The sequence below is a fragment of the Embiotoca jacksoni genome, unplaced genomic scaffold (assembly GCF_022577435.1).
Source record: "Embiotoca jacksoni isolate LCO1_2020_lvr unplaced genomic scaffold, fEmbJac1.0.p SCAF_21, whole genome shotgun sequence".
Lineage (NCBI taxonomy): Eukaryota > Metazoa > Chordata > Actinopteri > Embiotocidae > Embiotoca > Embiotoca jacksoni.
Window position 1 is genome coordinate 4197495 of NW_027185352.1, and position 24319 is coordinate 4221813.

Below are 24319 nucleotides of genomic sequence, written 5' to 3' on the forward strand. Positions count from 1 at the left end.
CAATGCAAGATGCTCCTGACAAGTGTCAGAAATAGCTGTGAGTGACGAGCTTGTCTCTTACCATCAGACTCAGAGGCAGCGCGGAAGATGAGGTGGCTGCTGGGTAACGGCTGCGTGATAGAGCCAACCGCTTCTCCTTTAGGACCCTGTTTACAATAACAAGAGACAAAGGCAGGAAGTACATGTTAAACAATGACAGCGTTAAAGAATGATGAGGGTGTTTTGTGTCCTTTTATTTTGCAATGGTTTGAGGATTTCCTTTGTTATTTCCTCCATCCACCTCGAGTGTTTTCATGTCTTCTTGGGTTATCTATTAATTATTTATTTGTGCAAATGGCTAAAATCTCGATTCCCAAGCATGTAATAGTTATGCAAATTAGTGGTGAGAGGGGAGGGGGAATGGGGTGGCACAGAATGAGGGAAGTGCTTATTTCAATAGTGAAGAGTACAAAGGGGAGGGAAATCTGTGATCTGTGATCTAATCTGTGATATAAAACACAGAGTGATAACTGTGATTCAAGCTTTTTCACAGCACAAACAAACAGGGAACCACTTGAGATGCCGGGTCAGAGCTGAACACCCGGTCACAGCTGGAGTGGGCGACTGAACGGGGCTGAAAACACAGGAACAAATGGACAATGTGCACTGCCAAAAAGGAAAATCGCCAGCTATGCGCATTATTTTCTGTGTCTGTCCTACATTAAACTAAGATGTGCTCAGAATTATACAGTTAACATCCAAATCTGGTTCACTGGTTGTTTTAACATCCAGGGACAGAAGATTTGGGTTTGAATGGAAGAGCCCCTTTTCCATGTGATTTGTTTTCCCCTTTAAAAGGTGAGATTCTTCTTCTCTTGCTTTGCACTTATTCATTCAAAATGGGATTATAAGGTCAGACACTTTTTCCATGAAAGTCAATTGAGGGAGATTGAAAGCAATAGTAAACTATTTATTTCTAAGATACTTATTTGCCGAGTTAGACAGGAGTGTTCATACCACTCATGTTTGTATGGTAAATATGAAGCTAAAGCTAGCACCAGACTAGTTTAGTTTAGCATAAAGACTAGAAACATGAAGAAACAGCTAGCCTGACCTGTTCACAGATAGAAAGAACATTGTGGTTTGTTATGATTTATGTTGGTTATTTATATCTATGTGGTTTGGGATTCATGTGCGAAACTGTTTCCTGCAGGAAGTGACGGCACCTGCAAAGAAACAGTCCAGCACACAACCGGCCAGAAACAAACAAAATATCAATTTCACACGTTGCTTTCTGTTCGGATTAAACAAAGACATAACGTTTAGTGAGGTTCAGAGGTGTGTTTTTAAGTTTTATGTGGATTGTGTTACCTTTAGACAGACTACCTGTTATTCATGCAAAGCTAAGCTAACCTGCTACTTGTTGTAGTTTTACACAGTATTCAGAGAATGGTTTTCATCTTCTCCTCTAACTCACAGTTGACTTTACAGAAATTTCCATCTGCTTCAAAACACATCTTAGGGTGTAATTCAGGTCTTGGATTTAGGATGAAGTCACTGATTTCCTTTCAAGCGGAAGGAACAGAACAGAGAGCTCTGAGGCTTGAAAGTGTCCACAACAGCAACAGACTTGTAGCAGCCAAGAGGGAGCCGGACACTCTGTACTCTGGTTCTTGTAGGATTTTAAAGGGATTAGGAGCACCACTTACTTTACAGAGCACCAATTAAAAAAAAAAAACACTGCCCCTCTGCACTTAACAGACTAAAGTGCAGCAGTGAATACTTATTTAATGTTACCATTAATACCTTTAAAAAAAAAATAAAAAAAAATAAAAAAAATCAGGCAGACCTTTAATCATCTGGGCCAAATTTCACTCAGAGCTTGCTTCCTTTTTGCATTTACTATTCCACTTTATCCTTTATGAGCTCTTCATTTATTCATGTGAGTGCCTTTTGTTCTGTTCAGAGGCTGACACGTCTATTCTTTGCTACGGTGACCAACAGCCTCTTAAACTGCTGAAAATTATTTGAGCTTTCTGTGACTTTTCAATGTCTTTTCCAAGTCAGACTACAAGCATCGGTTGTACATAAGTGGCATTACCTTTTTGCTCATGTTTTCTTAAGGTGAAGAGTAAAAAAATCCTAAGCTCAAACAATAAATACCAGACACTAGTTATGGAAGACACTCTGGAGTGAACCTGTGAGTCTAACTATCAGCAAAAGTCCCATTTGTTCCTCGGTTTCCTTAAAGGAACTCTCCCCAGGGCGACTAACAACCGATGGATTTGGGTTCACATGCCGTCAGCAGTGAGTCGCTGATTTCATTCACAGCTACTATTCACCACATTTTCTGTCTGAATAAAGACAAAAACAGCACACAAAAAAAGTGTCCCTGTCTGCAGGGAATCCTGCGTCATGAAAGGCGTTCTCTGACCTTGACAGCCCAGATGGACTGCTCCAGCGGGTGGAAGAGCTTGAAGCAGAAGCCGTCCTTCTTGGAGGGCCTCTCGATCAGCTCGCAGGCGTTGAGCAGCACCGTTCCCACCCACTGTCCGTTTTTGTGAGTTTTATAGATGAGCAGGACGCCTGGTTTCAGCACACACCACAGCTTGGTCCAGCTCTTTAGAGTGCCGCGGATCTGGAGACGTACGTTTACAGAGAAATGTCAGGTAATCTAAAGCGCCAACAAAATGACCTTCTGCATTATGCTACATAAGGAAGCTTTAACAAGATGGGAGGGCTTCATTCCAAGAATTTAGATTGTTTTTTTCAAGTCAAGGGGAAATAAAACCCTAAACCTGCCAGTCACAAGCTGAACATGTGTGTAGTGTGATGTTGTAATATAATAATTTGTGTTGGAGAGCTGTTTTTCATGAAAGCATCAATAAAGGTAATCCAAGCTCATGCAAAAATGATTTGAAACAATTCTATGACATAAATTTGTTTTGTAACAAACATGTGGATTCAGATACATAATGCAGCAGGAAATATTGACGATGGGATGCTTCACCTTTAGCCAGTCAGCCATGACGATGACAGAAGGATCCGTGATGGTGCTGAGCAGCTCCTTGGTCGCCCTCTTCTTTTCCTCCCTGTAGTTCTTCTTCTGCACCTGCAGAGGGGAAGACAAAGCAAAGACATCCACTCGCACAACTCTGAATGTTCATTTTCCACACACGGCCTCGCACTGAATTCCATTTGCAACAAATAATAAAGAGTGAAATCCCACTCCTGAGTGTCTCTGTTAGAATAACACCTGGTACCATCTGGCTGATGTGTGAGGAACTTTTGCATTTTATCTGCCCCTTTAAATGTAATGTATCATACAACCCTGTTTACAAAGACGTTGGGATGCTGTGTAAAATGTAAATACACATTTTGGTGTCCTTTGCATTTCACACAGCGTCCCAACTTTTTGGGAAATGTTTTTTTTTGGTTGTACACATTTTGTGTTGTGGTGGAATCGGCGCACTATGGAAGGAATAAATATCTGACGTTTAATGACTTGCAGTGAGAGAACACAACCACATTAATATATGACAGTGCTTGACAAGGATCTGTAATTAGTCTATACGTAACGCTCCATATTTCTAAGACTCAATATACCCGCTCTGAGAATTAGTGTCCGGATAAGAAGACTTAAGCTGCTTTAAAGCTCACTTACCTTGAGGGACTCCTTCTTGGTGAGCTTTCCTCCAGACGCTGACACATCCTTGTCGGAGCCATTGTACAGCTTCGTTTCAGACTGCGAATGCATAGCAGGGAACGAGAAGGCTTTAACAGCGTCACATCAACATCTCCGTTACTCTTAAATTAGTCATGCTCATCTGAGAAACAAAAACTTGTGAGCCATTTGTTAGTTAATTCTACCCATAAATGTCCCGAGAGGATTTCTGTGCAGCCTCACCAAGAGTCGCCTGTATTGTTGGTAATCGGGGAGTTTTAGCTTGTTTTACTGATGCTGCTCTGGATAAGAATATCCACTAAATGTAATCTTCCTCACAAAGTGTTTCCTCTTCAGGGCAATTCTGTTCACACAAAGTATACAATCAACAGAGTCGACTAAAATGACGCCATTACATTCGATTTCTTCAAAACAATAGCTGCAGCACAATAAAAAAATAAACCACCATCTACAGGTGATCGTCTTGTTCCTCTCGGGCTCGTTTGCTTCCCTGGTAGCTCGGTTAGTGGAATGAAGCCTACAAATGTCACTGTGTGTGTGTGTGTGTGTGTGTGTGTGTGTGTGTGTGTGTCTCCGCCAGATCACTCCGCATGCCAACTTTTTAAAGACAAACAGGGCGGGTGTGTGTCCGTGGATCCAACAGCAGGGCTACTTAAGGCCTTATTGCTCACAGGCAGGTTCGGAGAAAGAGTTACATGATAGAAAGGTGAAATCTTCACTTCTAAATCAACTCCTCTGTTCAGAAACCTGTAGAGTTTCCTTTTTTCTGGGACTACGCTGCTTCCCGTGAGGATTGCTGTGAACACGGCCAGGGCTCAGTTCTGCTTCAGAACACATCTCAGATGGTGGATGTCTTTGAATCGAAAGATTAATTAAACACCAGAGATAAGGTTCCTCTAAAATCATGTCTTGGTTTTGGGAAACCCTGCTGACACAGTGTTGAAATCTCTAAAATGATTATCTTATCATATGTCTTAAGATTTGCAAATCATAACCAAAAAACTGAACAGGATCGCTGTCTGCTGCTGTGACTCAGAGGGAGACTCAGACGCCCACGTTTTCTCTGACAAACATATTTGACATATTTGATATTGAAACATATTTGGTCCTCGGCAGATTAACCAGCCGGGCCTCCTCCATGCTGAGCTCCCTTGAAAGAGGGGCTGAGTTTGAATTGGAGTTGATAAATGCTTGATGTGGCACAGTGTGTGCGTGAGTCATCTCAATGTAGGCTATCTCAACCCTGAGGCAAGACTGGGAAAAAGCAAAGAAGACGCGCAGTAATTCCCATATTCTCTGGTCTCATTAAAAGACGCACACTTAAAGCACCCAGTCGTTGTAACCCTGCCATCACAGTACATCAACTCTTACCTTGCTCTTGGATATGGAATGTGAGTCCTCTTTCAAAGACAGGGGCAAGAGGTCCTCCTTCCCTCTCTCGAAACCTGTAACAGAAAACTCGCAGCGTGAGGACGTGCTCAGAGCATCGGTGTTTGCCCGCAGACCAGAATCTGATTGTTGGATCTGTGGTTTCAGGTCTGCCGGCGCCTGCCGAAACCAAACAAGGCTTTTTACTGACCGGCCGTCGGAGGAGCCAATTACCGGCCGCCGGGTGGTTTTCAGGGTGAACAGGTGGAGAGGGATTAGAGAACAACCTCTTCATTCTCTAATCCTGAGTTCTTCAAACACAAACCAGGCACTCAGACAGTGAGGAGGAGTGCTCGCGCTCATTCGAGACTCAACAGCAATAAACTGACAACTCTTGTATGGAAATGATCCGCCTTGGAATTTAGTGATGCCGGATGTTAGAAAAAATACATACTTTTTTTGGAAATGAAAAGATTGTAGCTGAAACAATTGGTTAAATAATGAATTAGTCCATTGACAGAAAATTCATCTGAAACTAAACTAAATACTCAAGTGTGACAATTTGATGCTTTTCTGATTTTAATTTCACAAGAATCAGTTGAACAGAGACAATTAAAAGGTGCCACGTTGGGGTCTAAAACATTGAACAAAAAAGAACATTATTAGCAGCTTTAAAATGATGAGCAATTAGTGCTTTTAAGCCTCGTGAAGTTAATAAAAAAAAACTAGAAATAGTGTTTAATACACTCCATTTATAGATCTATCAACATGTCAGAAACAGGTCGAAATCAAATGTTTACTACTTGCTTCAGTACTAACAATGATAAATCAATGAAAATGAATTAAAAGCAATTTTGGATTTCTCTATTCAAAGTCATTTATAAAGCAAAATCACTTTCTTCTGAATTTGCTGCTTTCCCCTTTCTATACATTTAAATGGAATATTTTGGAGTTTTGGACTGTTGGTTTAAATGTCTTTTACTATTCCTTTTTATTATTTGATTTATTGATTGATTAAAACAATAGTCAACAACTGAAGATGACAATGATCATGTGTTGCGGCCGTGGTTTGCTCTTTACATCTTGTGAAGGATTTCTAGTCCAAATGTCTGACTGCAGCTCCAATCCTATTACATGATGAGTGTAGTCACACGAGCACGCTGTCCTTCAAAACAGGTGGCAGCAAGCCACAGAATCTGGACGGACACGAACTGGCGCCAGATTCAAGTACCTAATCTGAACTGAGCTCACATGTGAGATGATTGACAGGTGAAAGGAGGTTCCTGTGGAGTTTGTGGATGTGGAAAGTGGATTCAAAACAAAGAATTGTTTAAAAAAAAAAAAAAAAACTCTACATACATACACATGCATATAATTTAAGACACGGCGCAACATAAGCTTTTCCGCACAAAACTTGCTCCAACAACAAAATATACTTTTCCGTCAACCTTGCTGACTGAAGAAAATCCTACAAAACAGGAAGTGACAGATTCGATGGGAAATGTGTTCTTATCAAGAGTTTGTACAACCTGATGGTTGCAAGCAGTATGTCTGGAATAAATCTTTTTAAAAGCAATTATTTGTACAGAGGACGCAGCCAATGAATTCTATACTACAATTGCAGAACGTCTGTTCTGTAAAACTACGTCATGATTATGATTCAGGATTTTTTTTTTGTAACTTTGAGCTCAATGTTCTAAGTTCAGATAATACAAGAAAAGATGAGAACTTAATGAAAGATGACATTGTCCAGCTATTACTGTGTAGTATGCTTAATTTTATAAGAAGTTGATATATATGACTCTTTCTTAGCTTAAAAAAAAAAATTAAAAAAAATATATGTTCTCATAACTAACAATTTCTTTCCAATTCCAGTAATTTTACAAAGAAAAAAAAATAAGTTTCAAATAAAACTGCAGATTGCATCATAATTTGTTAGAAAATATAAAAAATATTTGATCGCCAACAATCACAACAAATCCTGGAGAGACTGCCGAGTCGACGGAAACTTTCTGGTTGTCATTTGAGCGCTGCTTTGAGCATTTCTAATCTTAATTAGTGAGACACTTTCCGACCAATTAGTGAAACCTCAGCAACAGACTCCCCTCGGAGATCACAGCAGTTGGCGACCCTGGCGGCCTCAAGGTGACAGAGAGCCTGTAAATATTTGATCGTTTCTGCCTCCTATCCACAAGCCATCAGCGTTCAGCTGTGAGAGCGAAGGAACCACTTCAGACTCTCATTTCCAAAAAAGAGATGTATTCATCGGAAAAGAGTCACATCTTATTTGACGAATCATTAGCTATAATAAAAACGGTGTCTGCTGTTGTGCGAAACAGGAATCCCTCTTTGATATTCTTATGGCATACTGTAATTTTGTCCTGCAGACATCTTACTGGTTCTGGTTGACACAACAGGATCAGTAAACCCCAGGAAATATTCCCTCCATAAATCATATCTGCTCAGCTTAGTTCCACTCCTCTGTGTTCTCCGTGCCCTCTGCCTCCACTGCAGTGGCTCTATTCTCCAAAGAGACGCTGCATCACACCCAACATTCTTGTTTTCTGGGCCAACCTGTGTGCGTGGAATTAAAAGTAAAGCAGAAACAGAAGTTTTTCCATGTAACTGATAGATCAGCGCTGCAGCGTGTTAGCTGAAAGATCTACAGCTCTAATGAAGCCACCACAGCAATATACATAAAGATCTGAGGGCCAGCAGTTGTCGTTCCTTCTTTCTGAGTGCCGCCTTAGTTTTTAATGCGGGTGTGGTTTCAGTGGTACATTAGACTTCCCACCAGACCATCTGTGCCTCCTTGACAGGCGCATCTCCATGCCAACTTCAGCTGGAACACAACTCAAAGGCAATTCAGCCACTATAACAAGCCACAAGAGGTTACGTAATTCATTGTTCCCTTCCCTTCATCGGGAGGAGACAGGAAGATGATAATAGGAGAATTAATTAAAATGGAACAAAGTCCAAATATTACACAGGAAATGAATGCTGTAACGGACAGTAGACTGTGAGAAAGTCTTGGGTTGTATACAAATATTTAGTCAACAGGTTGCCTGTGGAAAAATAAAAACCTAAAGAAAATCCAGTCTTTTGTTAACAGAGGCAGGAAGGTGTTTTTAACTTCAAGAAGGCCACGATGTGTTTCTAATGTGCAACATCAGTTTACAGGCTTGTTTCAATCTGAGGAGTGGGATAAGTCACACGCTTCATTGGAGACTTAGAGGGACTGTGATTTTTGGTAAGTGTATTACCATCTTCAGCTGAATCCTGAGCGTTATCATAATAAAAAAAATGCATTTTCACAGGAAACTATTATCATTAAAACATTCATCAAAAAAACGCACCGTGTGCCATAAAAATAATAAACGAAACAAAAAAACAAAACAGCCGGTAAAACAAGGCTTGGTTCAGATTTGATTTCATCTTGGCCATTCTCTTATCAATCCAGTTCTTTAATAAGGCTTAGTTCTTTTTCATTATTGAAGAATCAGAGTTTTTTTTTGTGGATTGTCATTCAGGAAAAGAATAAAATCAGAACTGCATTAGAATAGATTCATATTTTATGAGGAAATATTGTTTCTACAGCAGCAACAGTAACATTTACAGCTGAAAAATCACTATAAACCTCATATGTCACAAAAAAGAAATCTAAAAATGTCAATAAAATGTATATTATTCCTGACATCTAAATACTGATTGAATTTAAGAAAGAATGAAAAACAGTGCCATCAGTCATCATCATCACTCCTTCTGTCTGAGGGAGGTGGGGCTGCGTTAGGAAGATGGTTGTTGTCTCAGCTAGCAGCAAACGTTACAAGAGCTTGACTTATATTCTGTCTCGATATTGTGTGTATATATTTTACAGCACGTCTCCTCTGTCCAGTGAAACCCTGCTGTGGCTCGCTGCTGTCTTGCCTGCCTGCAGTCCTGTAAATCTGGGCTCTAAATGGCTGCGACCCCCTTCTGTTAGTCATTCTTTGTGACCTGGCTCCCACGAGTCCATTTGGTAGGAGCATATCCACGTTCATAGCGAGTTGGACGCCAATGATCAGACAGAAATAGCAGCTGGGGTTCCAGTCAGATTGCGTTTCTGGCCACCGCTTTCAAAGTGCACTCGATTACAAACAGTCCAAGTAAAAGCATGATAACTGAATACAAAAAATACTAATGTGATTGCTTGTTTTTCGTCCCATTTACAAACAAGGTCAGACAAAATGATTATGTTCCACTGTGATGAGACACTTAAAGACCCGTTCTCCACTCAGCCAAACGGCAGTAAAACAACCAGATAGAGAGAATTATTCAATTATAATATAACGAGCCAGACATGAGGCACGAGGGAGCTGCTCTAATAATTATGGCTGATGAAAAACTAGAATCACAAGCTCACAAGAACGGCGCAAACGTTGAGGTCACAGAGACCTTGACCTTTGACCTACAAGTTCCAATCAGTCCATCCTTGAGTCTGGATGAACGTTTGTGACAAATGTTAAGAAAAGTCTTCAAGTCCTGACTCAGATATCGCCTTCACCAGACTGCAACATGTGGACATACATAAAACCCTAAAACATCATGCCGCCATCTACGGCTGTCGCTAAAAATGTAGCTCCTAAAATGTACTCCGTTTTGGGTGGAAAGATAGATGTCGATTTATGGTAAGGTGGGGCAAAAAAAGGTAAGAAGCAACATGGACGCTGCTAGCTAATGTAAAAAAAGACTATCGTTTTATATCAGTTTTATCGACAAAGTTTTGGAAGGACGAAACCTTTCTTTCATTGATAGAAAGAACAAATAATATCAGAGGTTTTGAGGATTCTTTAATGTGGGATCAAACCACACGAGCCTCTCGGTTACACTCCTGGATTATGCAAAATATTGACAACAATACTTCGGATTAGAAGTGAGCTTTGAGGGCTACGACACAGTTTTGATAAGCCTTCCTTCTCCTGAGGAGAATGACTGAGACTTAAGGAAAGAAGAAGCATTAGTGGGCGTGTTTCACATAGAAACGCGTTGGTGTGCGATTATTTATTTGTTTCCTTTTCTTCACGCAATTGGATCTGGTAAAGCCTGGCTCAACAGGCTGCTAAAATGACTGTTGAGTGGAGCTAAGTCTGCTGTAGTAGGTATTTACACTCGAGCGCACTTATCAAAGCTTTATTAGAAAAATACTTTGTTGGATATTTTCCCAAAAATGTTGTGTGTTTTACTCCCAAAAGAAAAGCTTTGAGGAATGAGTAAGAAGAGCAAACATCGGCAAACAATTTGGTTTTATGGTGACTGTGCAGCTGATAGAGGTCAGAGTTCAGTCTCCCAGGCTCAGACCTGCCATCCCCATCTACTCATAAACTCATCTACCATCAATGTCTTCTACAAAATGTCACAGCACTGAGCTTCGCCTCTGACATGTTGACTGTCCTTCATTTTGGCAACCTTAGAATTATAAACGGCATCTACTTTCCCCTCCTACGCATAATTCCTTATTGTAGTCGAGGTGCCCGATGTCTGCTGGGAAAATACAGTTGTCAAGACGGTCCAAAAACTAGTTGGAGCCGTGCCACACTGCTGCCCTCTTAAAAGCTCCACCATACGTACTGTTAATGTACGACACACAAACCAGCAGCCAAATTAGCAACATGTTGCTCCAGGAGGAAAAGATCCCATCCAGTTAGCGTCTGAACGAAGGGACAACATAGAGATGTCACCCATTAGTTTGTGAACTATCGTTTTGAAACCACAAGTTTGGCATTTTGGCTGTCGCCATCTTGGTTTTTGGAGCCGGATGTGACCATGTTTGGACGAGCTGGGGAGGAGCGAGGGGTGGATGTGACTAGGAACCTCAAGACAGCCCACCTGCCCACCTGTACCAGAAACCTGACTGCACCCCAGCCCTGTCAATCAAACCAGACACGCCCCCAAACACACTTCTCTTTGAGGCTAATTTCTTAATTAATGACGGAATTATTTTCAGATTGACCATCAGAACACTGATCAGAAGGAGTGAATTTAGATCATGAGGCCATATTGACTTGGAGCCAGTGGTCTTTTTGGAGCCTAGTGGCCTTCAGTGGTATTGCACTTTAGGGCATTTTACATTCACTTTCCAGACCCTGAGACTACACCCATTTTTACACACAGTCTATGGTGGTAAGTTAAACCTGCCACAGATTTTCTAAACTGATCAATGAGAACTATTTGTTAAGAGTACTATTACAAGATGAGTGAGAGATATCACACAATTGGGATGTGAAATATAGCAAACATCCAAAGAAATGTAAAGGAAAAAAAAAGTGTACACCTATTGTTTGCCACATTGCAGAATTGTACCTTCTATCTTTTCACCATGTTGAGGGTGCAAAGGGTGCACATAAAGCCAATTGCTATTAAGAATGAATATCGGGGAGTGTGTGTTTGTGTGTATAGCTGAAGTTGTGGGAGACTCACATCACACTGCAGACTGACTGAGGCATTTGCCTTGAAGAAAAAAAAAGAAGAAAAGAAGCTGCAATGATCTCTCTCTGCATCACAGATCACAGACAGTGAGACACAGGCAGAGTAAAGGGACTGAAACAGTAAAGACACCGAGACGAGAGGAGCTGAATGCTGCGAGATCGAATGCCTTTCAACATTTGTATCTGCCTTACGGAATGAAAACAGTCTACGTCACCAGAAGCACAACACACAGCAGACAACAGACACAATAAAAGAGAATTAAAAGGAAACAATACAACAAAAACATTCATTCAGTTTTTTTCCTATGAAAACAGCATATTTTCAGAAAATGTTTTAACCCTCCCGTTGACGTATGATGTCAACGTTCTCATCATTGACCGTCTCTTTGTGATCCTCAAATATATAAAGAGTAAGTGTAGGCTGACATTAAGCAAAGTAAAAAAATAGGTAATTTTAAACTCTTATCCATCCAAATCTAAAACTGAAAACACCAGTTGATAAAGATGATGTGATCATCTGCAGCTAAAATTGTAAACATCCAGTGCCTCCAACCAGAAATCAATTCACTGCATCCCAATCATGTTTTATTCAACACCGAAGCCTCCTCTCTCGCCACAAGGAGCCCAGTTTCATGCAGCTACATTGGATTCTTACGACACTTATTTCCACCAAGTTCATTTAAAGCTTGTTTCTGCTGCAAACCCAGATCGATTCAAAGAATTGAATAATTCAGCTGCAGCGTGTCTACAAAATCGGCTAAAAAGCAGCTTTTAATGGTTCTGCTGTATTTTATTTCAGAAAATTTGAAGGCTGCCATGGCAACAGGTGAGTGGAGAACAACAAACTGAGGGGGAAGCTGTCAGCCGAGTTACTCTTCAATTTTAGGAAAGCAAATTGCCTGAGTGTTTGCTACAGTGGGAAAACACGCCACAGCAACAGCATCGACTATTCTGGCTCCAAGTGATGAAAACAGAAAGATGTCTGCTTCTCTGAAGGGAAAAGACAAACAAACTGGAAAATTCCACTGATACTTCCCTTTAACTTTTGATGTTAACTTACATTAAATGCACAATAATAATTTCAGATATCACGTGCTACAGTAATGCACCAAAAACATCGTATCTTTTATGGCCTGAAACTCCACCTATTGTTCCAACACGCAGTATGCCAAGTCATGCTGACCTGAGGAAGGGCAGAGATTTCATCTAATTATACACCACAATGATGAAGCTTTTCTACTCACTTATCAGTTTTATAAAGGCCCCATTTTTACCCACCAAATCAATTTCCCTTGCAGTGGATCCGTGGCTACAGAGGAAACAACAGTAAACAACTGCAGCCAGCACACATGCAGTAAAAAAAATAAAAAAAATAAGCTGTGTTCTCTACCTTAGTGGGAGATATCAGGAAGTAATTTCACAAATCAACAGCACAATGTTGCGACACAAAGTTATATTGGTAGAATTCAGATCTGCACAGCTGATCCCAACTCTCATTTTAATCCTTCAAACCTGCTTCTTATGAGTCTGTCAGCACAAACAAACGTAACAACAACTGAGATGAAGTGGCCTAAACCCGTTGCAAAGGTTGTACTTGTATTCTGACCGCAGGACAGAAGCACATTATCTGTTGGATGAGGTGATATTTCAGACAGGACGTGTGCCCGAGCGACGGACCATTAGGTGATCTATTTATATTTCACTTGGGCTGAGCTGATGTGCGCTGTCAGGTACCGGGCCGGTCCTTTGCCCTCGGTAAAGACTGCAGGTACTGACCTATTGGCCTGATATATTAGAGGAAGGCTTCAGAGGCTCAAACTGCAATGTAATAAAAAAAAATACTGTCACATTCATTAAACTTTTGGTCAGATTCATTTGGCATTTTAACCTCCTGTAGCGGCCGGAAAAAGAAAAGAGTAACACTGAACACAGCTGATACAAATGATTGTTTTCATCGTTGATCATTGATGGAAAAAAAGATTTGTCTTTTCCTCTTGTTTGCATTGTGGCTCCAGAAAGTCTCTTTGTCAAGCAGGCTCCGAAACGTTTCCTTTGTTTTCTGTCTTATTTGCAAGTGATTCTTTTTGTTTTACTTTCCGCATCTAATTGACGACTCCCTTTGTGTCCTTATCTTGTGACCTACAACCAACTCAGTATTACCATACGAAAGCAGATACAAAGGGAATGGGGGTGACTGTCAATTGTTTGTCAACTGTATAAAAGCTGCCGTATGGAGGAGTGATGAAGAGTCCTGTAGAGAACTGCGGGGGGGGGGGGGGGGGGGGGGACACTGCTGCTGCACACCTCTCTTTGAAGGTGCATGTAGTTGCTCCTTCTTGCAAGAATAAATGTCCGATGTGTTTGATTTTGAACCAAGCCTCTGAGTAATTTTTCCAACAATCATTCTGGATTATTTAATTTACTGTTTTGTGTTTAAAATGTCAAAAAGCAGTGAAGAAAAAAAAAAAAAAAGCTCATCACAGTTTCCCAGAACCAAAGGAGATGACTTCTTTTCTCTGAACAGCAGTGCATTTAGCCAATTATCAAAATGTTTCAAGACTATAACTTATAATTTTGTTGTTTAACCAATGCAGCTGTAGACCCAAACATTGAAACGTCATGAAGCAAAACATGGCATCAACCGTTCGCTCTGATTTCCAGATCTATTTAAAGACAACATCAAATATTTGACTTTTAATGGTTTCAACAAACTATTATTCTTATAATCAGTTATTTTGCCAGTGCTTTTCTGCATAATTAAGGAGTTCATTATTTAATAAAATGACAGCAAAGAGTAGAAATAAAAATGCCAATCACAACTGCAGACTGATGTATTCACATTGTGTTTGCTTTGGTTTGACAAACAGTTTAATATCATGTAAGACAAAGTTGAAGGGAAAATTTAAGAGGCTGGAAGAATCAACCTAATCGTCAGGTTTGGCATTCCTACTTGAACAATAACTTAAATGACCGATAATAACTAATAATTAAGCCCTACTGGGTTTTATTAAACATAAAGTCAATGTTCCTCAAAGTACGAGTACAGAAACTGAAACAGTAATGAAATTGTTTCAAAGAAATCCAGCTCCAAATCACAAATGGATGGAGACAATTAGTGGCCTGACAAGCTCAACCATAAAGTAGAGCTTTTGACACCATAGAGCTTCCAGTTTAAATAGATTAAGAGACTCACAAGACACACATGACTAACACAAAACAGACAAGGTAAGTAGATCCAATAATTTCAGATGTATTTGCGGATACAAACAAAAACGGAGTCATCAATCATTCATGAGCTGTTTTCTATGCAACAAAAGCCTCAACGAGTCAGGTCAGCAGGCATGTGTTGGTGTTAAAAAACAAGGGACATAAATAAATTGAGAGCGAGAACAAACCACAGAAGGTAAGTTAGTACAACCTGCCCTGCACCAGCTGTGTCCTGCGGTGTCTCTTAAAGCCAATCCTGTTAGCAGAGGCTCTAAAATAAGGCTGAATGGATCCGAGGCTGGGAGCGGACTGTGAGGAACATACCATGACTAAGGCGACGCCTCGTAGCTGGAGATATTTGTACAGCTGGAGGAGGTGCTAGTTTACTGCGGAAAAGGAGCTGGCTGGTGGCCAAAAGGTCACCAGACCAAATCCCCAGACACTGAAAGGGCGAACACTCTCGGCCTCTTTGAGAGGGACTGAGCTGCACAGCAAACGGCAGAGGACTGAGAGGTTGTGAAGGTCTGAATTGCTGCATGAAAAGTGTGGCGGTGTATTACAGGAAGACAGTACTTGTGCACAGTCAGCCTTTCCTGGATTAATAAAGGTTAAAAAACAGTCATCTGCGAAGGTGGAACAGAGTACATCCAGTCTGAAAGCTCCTGCGGCTGCCAGCTGTCTGTCTCCAGGTCGGTGTCCTTTTCAGCAGGACAAACAAAGGCAAGATTGCACAGGCAGTGATTTTACAAGTAAACGCTAAACTGATTTAATCCTGAATGTTCTGTGGGATTAGGTGTACCTTTAAAAACTGGGATTACCACTGCCCTCCCATCGAGGTATCATCGGAACCTGTGTAAATCCGACCCGGCTGAGCCGAGAACTGAACCCTGCGTCGGCACACTTTGCACCAGCTGGTTTAAACTCACTGTTCTAAAACTGCAGGGAAAGTCCTTGAAGCAAAAACTCATCAACAAACGAGACAGCGGTGACCAAGCAGAAAACACATACCGTGTGCACTCACGCTGCATTTACAGACGTACTTTTGTGACTCAGAAACTGAAATGATTCTTTTGTTGAATATTGGTGCGGCTTGAGATCAATTAAATAACAGTTACTTCTCCGTTCGGTATCTCACCATAACAGGCACATTATTACATGTCTTTGCTTGTTATTTCGCCAACAGGCAACGGGAACGTAAATCCACACAAACAAAACTGGCTCCCACTTGTACAAATATGATTTTATAGCTCCCCCATTGATCATAAACTCTACTAACCGTAGTTTATGGATGTGCAGTATCTTACTGGCCTTCAACAGTAAGAAAAGATTATTTCAACCAAGGTTTGTTCCCGGGCAGTCAAACGGCTTCAGAATCCACAATTTCTGTAACTTTCCGAGACTGATGATGCCTCCAGTTTATGTCCTGATTGTCCAGGTTTTCCAAACCCAACAGACCCGAGTCAGTCGAGTTCACACAAGCTGATCAGGTTCCAAGGACTCCCTTAATTTGAAGTTTCTTTCTGGTTTTGAACCTGAATCAGAGCAGACCGGTACCAACAGAAGAGAAGTAAACTACAAGGTCTACTGAGGGCCGTGCAACATGAGACTCCATGCTGTTGTACACCAAGCTGGTTCTACTGATCATAAACTCTACTAACTTCAGCTTATTCATTTGCAGTTCCTTACTTGCCTTCATCAGTAAGGACAGATTACGCGGCTGGTATGTTTGAATCAACGTTTTTGCCGGACAGTCAAACAGCATCAGAAAACACTTCTCGGCTGTGCGAGACAATTTCTGTAACTTTCCAAAACCGATGTTGTCCCCAGTTCATGTCCTGATGTCCAAAACCCAACAGACCCAGTTGAGTTCACACAAGCCGATACTGATCCCGAGGATTCACTTAATTGGTAGTTTCTTTCTAGTTCTGAACCTGAATCAGATCAGACCGGTACCAACAGAAGAGCACTACTCTATTTGTGACACGCCACCTTCACATCACTATGACAGGAGACACTAGTTCATCTTCAGGTAAAACTACAAGGTCTACTAACGGGGACTGCAACACTTGACAAGGAGGGTTGCAAGAGACTCCACGCCATTGAACACCAACCTGGCAATGAGATGGGTGACAGCTCGTTATAGCCCCCGAAGGAGGCGTTGCGGATGAGTTTGCGTCCGTCTGGGTGCGGAGGTCGAAGCGATGCCGTCCCGCCGCACGTGGAGAAACGGCGACGATTCAGCAGGCCCTCTTCCTTCATCATCGGGCCGGTGGGCGCTCCCTCAGTGGGCGGGAGGGAAGGAAAGGTGGGAAGGAAAGCTCGAGGGTGGAGGGTCGAGGAGTAGCAGGAGACAGTCCGATCCGTCCCACAGTGCTAGTGCGCGAGCAAATAAACCAACCAGCACAAACACACACACACACACAGAGAGAGAGAGAGAGGAGCTCAGATAGCAGGCAGTGAACCACTTCAGGACGCTGCTTTTCTCTACGCTGCCTTCAGCCGACTGCTCCCTTCCTCACACACACACACACACACACACACACACACACACACACACACACTCACTCACTCACTCACTCACTCACTCACTCACTCACTCTCTCTCTCTCTCTCTCTCTCTCTCTCTCTGTCTCTCTCTCTCTCTCTCTCTCTCTCTCTCTCTCTCTCTCTCTCTCTCTCTCTCTCCGCTCTGTATGAAAGCAGCAGCCTGTAAGTACTTAATAACGAATAAACTGAGCCCCTCCTACTCCCTCTCCTCCGGACGGGTAGGGGAGCTGCATCTTGGCTTGAAAACAACCCTTATGTTCCACATCTCATCTTTCACTTCAGCGCAGTCTCTCACTACGTTTTCAATTCATTATTTCAGATTCAAAGGGACTCTTCACCGCTTTTCATCCTGACTAGATTAGATTAGTGGCGGGGTGGCGTGTCTCTGACGTCTACGATACTTGGTAATATTTTCTGAATATTGCTCCAGCTGAGTTTAGTTTCAGCATTCAATCCTCTGACATCAGTGGATGACGGGAACAAATACAGGAAGGGATTGGTGAAGATTTTCCTAATTTGAAAAACACATTCTGGTCACAAATGAATCTCACATCTTCAAATATAATCAATGGACACGGGACCTTAACAGATCAGTCTGGGCCACAGACAACAAGTGAGTAACTACAACAAGAGGAGTGAGTTGTAGCTGGTGGGTAACCTAGCCAGGTAGCAGAACAAGCAGCATCACTGCTGCTGGCCAGCGTGAGAGGAGCTGGGCCATTGGGAGGGAAAAGGTAAAGCTGGCAGATAATAGTCTAATCCTGCCGCTCACCATAAGGTCCGTTCAGGAGCTGTTTTCGATTAGATGACATAATCTTCATCAGCAGATGGAGTTTCCCCAGTTCTCAAGAGATTTGGACATGTCAATGTTTTAAGTTTTGAACTTGTTCACGTCCATCAGGAAGTTCCAAGTTGATTCTTGACCTTCTGAACTGCTGTTGAGAAAGCTGATGAAGACCATGTGACATAATCAAAAGCCCCTGAGCAGCCTGTGGACAAACTGTGTTCCTGATGGCAACCTGAAGGTTTTGTACGATACTCTTTGCTGCCGAGATGAACAAGCTGCACCAAAACCAACAACCAATGTTTTCTTTGCCGACGGTATGAAGACTAACATCCTCTCGCAGTAGCTGGTGAGCAGCGCCGGTGGCCTGTACGGTCCATATCGCTTTCTGGTTTAGGGTTCTTTTAAGAACCCACACTGAACGCCTGCATCACTATAAATGGCTCTGAAGAGGTCGATGGCCTATAAAGAGCTTTGGTCGGCATTAATATCCACATCATTAGCACTGAAATGTCCCTTTAAAAAAACTCTATTCATTTCCTCCTCTTTCTAAACCACACTAATCCCTACAGCTTGTAAACTCTGACTGCTCTGTAGACAGGAGTCATCAGACCACACACACACACACACACACACACACACACACACACACACACACACACACACAAGCACAAAACAGAAGCTCCGTTGAGGACAGAAGGAAGTATGCTGTGACACCATTGCTCAGACGTCTCGGCTGTTACTTCCAGATTTGCACGAGGAAAAACAATTATCCAGCATTATCAGCCGGAGATTTAGTATTCAGAGTCACATACATCTCCAGATGAAAATGGCCCCAGCGTGGCTGTAACAGGTAACTGAATGCTGCATTGAAACGTGTGCCTCTCCTGGACACAGGTAAATAGTGCTGAAGCCACATGCATCGTCTGTGCCCGAGCAGGGACCATAAATTGCTTTGTTGGTGGCCGTGTTTCCTGTAAATGTTACCGCTGTGCTTCCAATCCAGCTGCATTTCATGAGATAAAAGTGCCTCAAAGCAGGCTGGATGTTTTTACATCCCATTTCAATGCAATTCAGTTCTTTCACACACTAAATGCAGGGTTGTCAAGTGTCAAATTCCCTGACTTTCCCCTATAGTGAACTTTGACCTACAATGTACAGAAAAAAAAAAAGGCTGCCGTCGTGACAAGAAACAACAACATTTCTATTAAAAAAGGGCTGACACGTGCCCCTCCGCTCCATATGTAAAGAAATTAAATACATGTCTAAATACTGGTTGCAGACAATAATGGTAATTAGATCGCAACCTAATAAGCTATATTTAGAATTTCTGTCAGTGACCACTAATGCTACCAATAACTGTCTAACTAACGTTACAGCTACATACGTGGGAAATATTACATTTTGATAAATGGCAACTAAAATTGAACAATGCAAAACAAATTCCCTGATATTCCATGACTGCCCCAACATATTATTAAATTCCCTGACTTTAACTTTCTGGAAAAGAGTTTTTAAAATTCCCTGACATTCCCTGACCTTGGGAACCCAGTGAATGTTTCATGACACAAATTTTAAAAAAAGGAAAACTTGTTTAGTTGGCGTGCAGAAGTGTCATCAGAATAGCTCATATGAAGTGACAACAGTGTAAAACGCTGCAAGCGGTTACTTCATATGAGCAGTATTGAACAGACTTGGTATTGGGTCTTGTGTCTGAAACCAAATCTGACACGTCTCTGGCATCTTCATCTTTCTTTCAGCTGACCTGCTCTATTTTCTCTTTCATTTTAGCCCCTCAAAAAGCTTCTAGCGTTCTGCTGGCATCTGGCCAAGCTTCTCCGATCATCGCCCAGGATAGCTCGGAGAGGTAAACAGTGTAATCTTTTCCAAAACAATTCTCCCTGAGGTACCTGATCGATCTACAGCTGATAAATCTGCAGCTCTGCCCGTCTGACTACAATGTACTTTAATTAACGCATGTAATTAAATGTTCTGCGTGTACAATTCAGGTCCCAGACCTAATTAACCTGCTTACAGAGGAAACCTCCGTTTCGGCTTGTTGAATTGAATTTGTAAGGCACTTGAGTAACATTTTCAAAGTATAGTGACCATCTGGGTCATTTTCAAGTGTTTTCAGATGAATTTAGGACTGACTCGTGAAAACCTGAAGATCGCTACATGAACAAGTAAGAGCCAATCCTTGGTCAAGCATGGCGTTATCACAATGTAAACGTCCAGCCAGCTATCGATCTGTCGTCACTTTATTTCTGCTTCTGGCCTTTCTTTTTTTTTTTTTTTTTTAATACAGTCCATGGTGAATATACAGTATAATCATACTTTGTTTCAAACGGGAACGGATGCAATATTTCATACAATCTATCAACAAATTTTCCACTTTCACGCCACATTACATTGTGCTGTCAAGTGTACAAAGCTGAGCATTGTTTGGATTGCAGCTCTTTGGCTCTGGAGGCTGGATGGAGTTACTCTCTCACCACGTTTACTTGCTCCAGTACTTTGTGTCTCGTGTATCAGGTGAGCTGGTGTCAGGTATACGGAGTGCTGCTTTGCCAAACAGGCCAGTATTGAGGTGAATGAGGGCCTGCAGCACCGTGGAACCGTAATCCAACACAGGTGCTGATCTCACTCGGGGCACCAGCGCTGTTGCTAGATTTGAGTTCTCAAGGATTACCTGACTTCAGACACAACATGTGGCTATTTTTATTAGCAGGGCCAGTGCCGTGGCTATAGTTGGTCAGTTGGTGCCCCAATTTAGCCTGAATACAAATATCTCAACAGCGTATTTATAGCTAGGAACTTCAAAGATAACCGTGTTGCCTAATGATTGTGGCCATCAACAGACTTCGGGTGTTTTTACACTTGGTCCCTTTCAGCCTCTCCCTGGGACGGCTGATCGGTGTGTAGTGGGAACAGAAAGAGCACTTGAGGTCCAATCAGAGCTGAAGTGGATGAATGAACTCACAATGTGAACGTTGGTCCACCTTTTGGTCCACTTTAAGGGGACTGAGTTTGGTTCACATGTGACAACACCCTTCATCTTATGTTGCTATTGTGGTTTTGAGTGAAAGATATTTGTGTTCCACTTATGATGGACTGTTATATCATTGGTGATCACTTAACTTCCCATCTAGCACCATCATTAAGGCAAAATTTTAAGTTATTCAATACTTCCTTCTAAATTAATGAAAGCCAATTCGTCTCAGCTGTGCTTTGTTTCCAGTGCCGAGTAGCAAAAGTTAGCATGCTAACAAGCTAAGCTAAGATGCTGAATATTCTGTTGGTCTGATCATGATTGGTGAGCATGTTATCACTGTGCTGTTGGCATTAAGCTCAAATTATTGCTGAGCCTAAATACAGACTCAAGGAGCCACTAAGACTCTTAGTCTCATTTGCCCCTTACTCATTTAAGTAGACTTGCTATTACAGAACTAAATTAGACTTTACTCTGACAAATGTGTGAGGGTTCAACCCAGCACAAACACCACAGGACAATGATTGTGCTTTTGAAGTAATTCATAAAAGTAAATACAAATATTTTATAAAGAAAAGTGAAGTTCAAAAAAACTGCCAACAGAGTCACATGTCAGTCTTAAGATTCCATGACACAGTAACCCACGAGCTCCAATTCATCTGAAAGCACAGCGCAAGTGATACATACACTGCAGACAGTCAGTCACATGCAGACAAACATCTATAGTCTTACATAAGGGCTACAGGAAAACCCTGTAATCCTGGGATTAGTTTTGGAACAAAGAGGCTTTTTAAAGCCTCAGCTGTGGGCACTCAGACTCCCTGGAAGAACATGAGACACACCAGGCTCCTGTTTCACTCCACATTAAAACTTTGGTGAGTAAAAAGCAGAGTAATGTTGGTGTGATCTTCCTTCTGTCCTCATGAGAGCGAGCTCGTGAAAGACGTGAAAGCGCGATACACACAGCACAGATCAGTAATGGACGGGAGGGTTGAGTTCATGTGAGCGGCTACAAACTACAAATTTCAGTTTCTCTGCTGCTTTCGCTGACTCAAACAGGAACAAGCACGACCTTGACACCAGCCACTACTTAATACTGTACCTTGCTTTCTTTCGGGCTATAACTTCAAAGAAAGCGTCCCAAGGCAAGCGTTGACAGCAGTTAAATGATCCTGAATCATGCTAAAATCACTCCTGCTTTACGCCCACGTCTTGTGAGTCCAGACAAGCCTTCGGCTGTCCGAGCGGAGCTCAGGCCCCGAAGCAGAGGGATCCTCCATCACGTCTTCCTTTCCTCCTGAGCCTCCACAGCCTCTTGGTTATCTGTGGTGCACATCTCCGCAGTCAACCCTGTCCCTCTTAGCTTTCAGGCCTCCCGAGGCTCAGCCGCCTCATTGGCTGAGAGCGCAGGTGGAAGAAAGGAGCCTGCGACGGCAGTGGCTGAGGTGCAGATAAGACCGGCCCTCTCTCTCCGTGTTGTTAACCCCGTGGTAAAGAGCATAATCCCCGGGGCTGAGCTTAAATCCGTGCTGACCCCACCTGCTGCCGCCCTCCTTTGCTGTTCCATCTCTACCCTCTGTTCAACTCACTTCCTTAATTCTTCATCGCTCCACCTCCTCTTCATTTCTTAATTTACCATCTCATTTTCAACACGCTTCAACTTTGTTACCCCCCCCCCTCCCCCGCATTGTGTGACATGCATTCTCCGCCTCTTTCACATTCCCCGACAAGGGCAGACTGTTTACCCGGAGAGAGGCGGTCAAGGCGAGAATGCCTTCAAAGCTGATTGAAGAAGTCTCGTCAAACAACCTCCTGGGTTTATTTTTGTTCTTGTTGAGTCATAAACAAAAGACAGCTCACTGGGCGGCCGCGCTGAATACATGCACAGTTTGTCTGTGCATAAGTGATGACGCAAGAAGACTCAGATTAAACTAAATAACCCAAATAGTACCGCAAATACAGCGGCTAAAATAAGTATTGAACACGTCACCATTTTTCTCAGTAAATATATTTCCAAAGGTGCTATTGACATGGAATTTTCACCAGATGTTGGTAACAACCCAAGTAATCCATACATACAAAGAAACCAAAACAAATAAATTCAGAAATTAACTTATGTGTAATAATGTGAAATGACACAGGGAAAAAGTATTGAACACATGAAGAAAGGGAGGTGCAAAAAGACATTGAACGCCAAGACAACAGCTGAAATCTATCAGTAAATAGAAAACAATCCGGCCTCTTGTCAGTGCAAATGAATATCAGCTGGTTCAGTCCCAACTGATGGCCAGTAAAAATGTGTCTCATTACCAAGATGTCACACAAGAAACATCTCATGATGGGTGAAAACAAAGAGCTCTCTCAAGACCTTCACAACCTTATTGTTGCAAAACAAACTGATGGCGTTGGTTACAGATGCATTTCTAAACTTCTGAATGTTCCAGTGAGCACTGTTGGGGCCGTAATCCAGAAGTGGAAAGAACATCATTTCACCATAAACTGGCCACGACCAGGTGCTCCTCGCAAGATTTCTGACAGATGAGTGAAAAGAATTATCAGAAGAGTTGTCCAAGAACCAAGGACCACTTGTGGAGAGCTTCAGAAAGATCTGGAATTAGCAGGTACAATTGTTTCAAAGAAAACAATAAGTAATGCACTGAACCTCCACGTCCTGTCTGCACGTTCACCACGCAAGACTCCATCGCTGAAGACAAAGCATGTTGAAGCTCGTTTAAAGTTTGCTGCACAACATTTGGACACGCCTGTGAAATACTGGGAGAATATAGTCTGGTCAGATGAGAGCAAAATTGAACTCTTTGGATGCCATAATACACCATGTTTGGAGGACAAATGGCACTGGACGTCACCCTAAAATCACCAGACCAACAGTGAAGTTTGGAGGTGGGAACATCATGGTGTGAGCTGCTTTCAGCATACGCTACTGGAAAACTTCACAGAATTGAAGGAAGGATGAATTGAAACATGCACCAAGACATTCTTGATCAAAATCTGCTGCCATCTACCAGAATGATGAAGAAGAAACGAGGGGGGACATTTCAGCAGGACAATGATCCCAAACACAAAGCCAAGGAAACTCTCAATTGATTTCAGAGAAAGAAAATAAAGCTGCTAGAACGGCCGAGCCGATCACCTGACTTCAATCCAATTGAAAATCTATGGAAAGAACTGGAGATCAGAGTTCATAGAAGAGGCCCACTGAACCTTCAAGATTTGAAGACTGTTTGTGTGGAAGAATCAGCCAACATCACACCTGAGCAATGAATACGACAAGT

At 42.1% G+C, this 24319-nt stretch overlaps 1 protein-coding gene across 8 annotated transcripts in view; it reads right to left on the bottom strand.

Moving 5' to 3' along the window:
* Positions 1–24319, bottom strand: part of osbpl8 (oxysterol binding protein-like 8) — a 101579-nt gene that overhangs the window by 18520 nt on the left and 58740 nt on the right. For 6 of the 8 annotated variants that reach the window (XM_069156485.1, XM_069156482.1, XM_069156484.1 and 3 more), the window contains 5 exons: positions 5036–5109; positions 3644–3724; positions 2990–3091; positions 2414–2617; positions 62–146 (listed from right to left, as the gene is read on the bottom strand). In XM_069156485.1, coding sequence (XP_069012586.1) covers positions 62–146; positions 2414–2617; positions 2990–3091; positions 3644–3724; positions 5036–5109 — 546 coding nt within the window. Of the gene's footprint in view, positions 1–61; positions 147–2413; positions 2618–2989; positions 3092–3643; positions 3725–5035; positions 5110–16814; positions 17066–24319 lie in introns of those variants that run through there. The other 2 variants (XM_069156491.1, XM_069156490.1) reach the window with 1 other exon arrangement.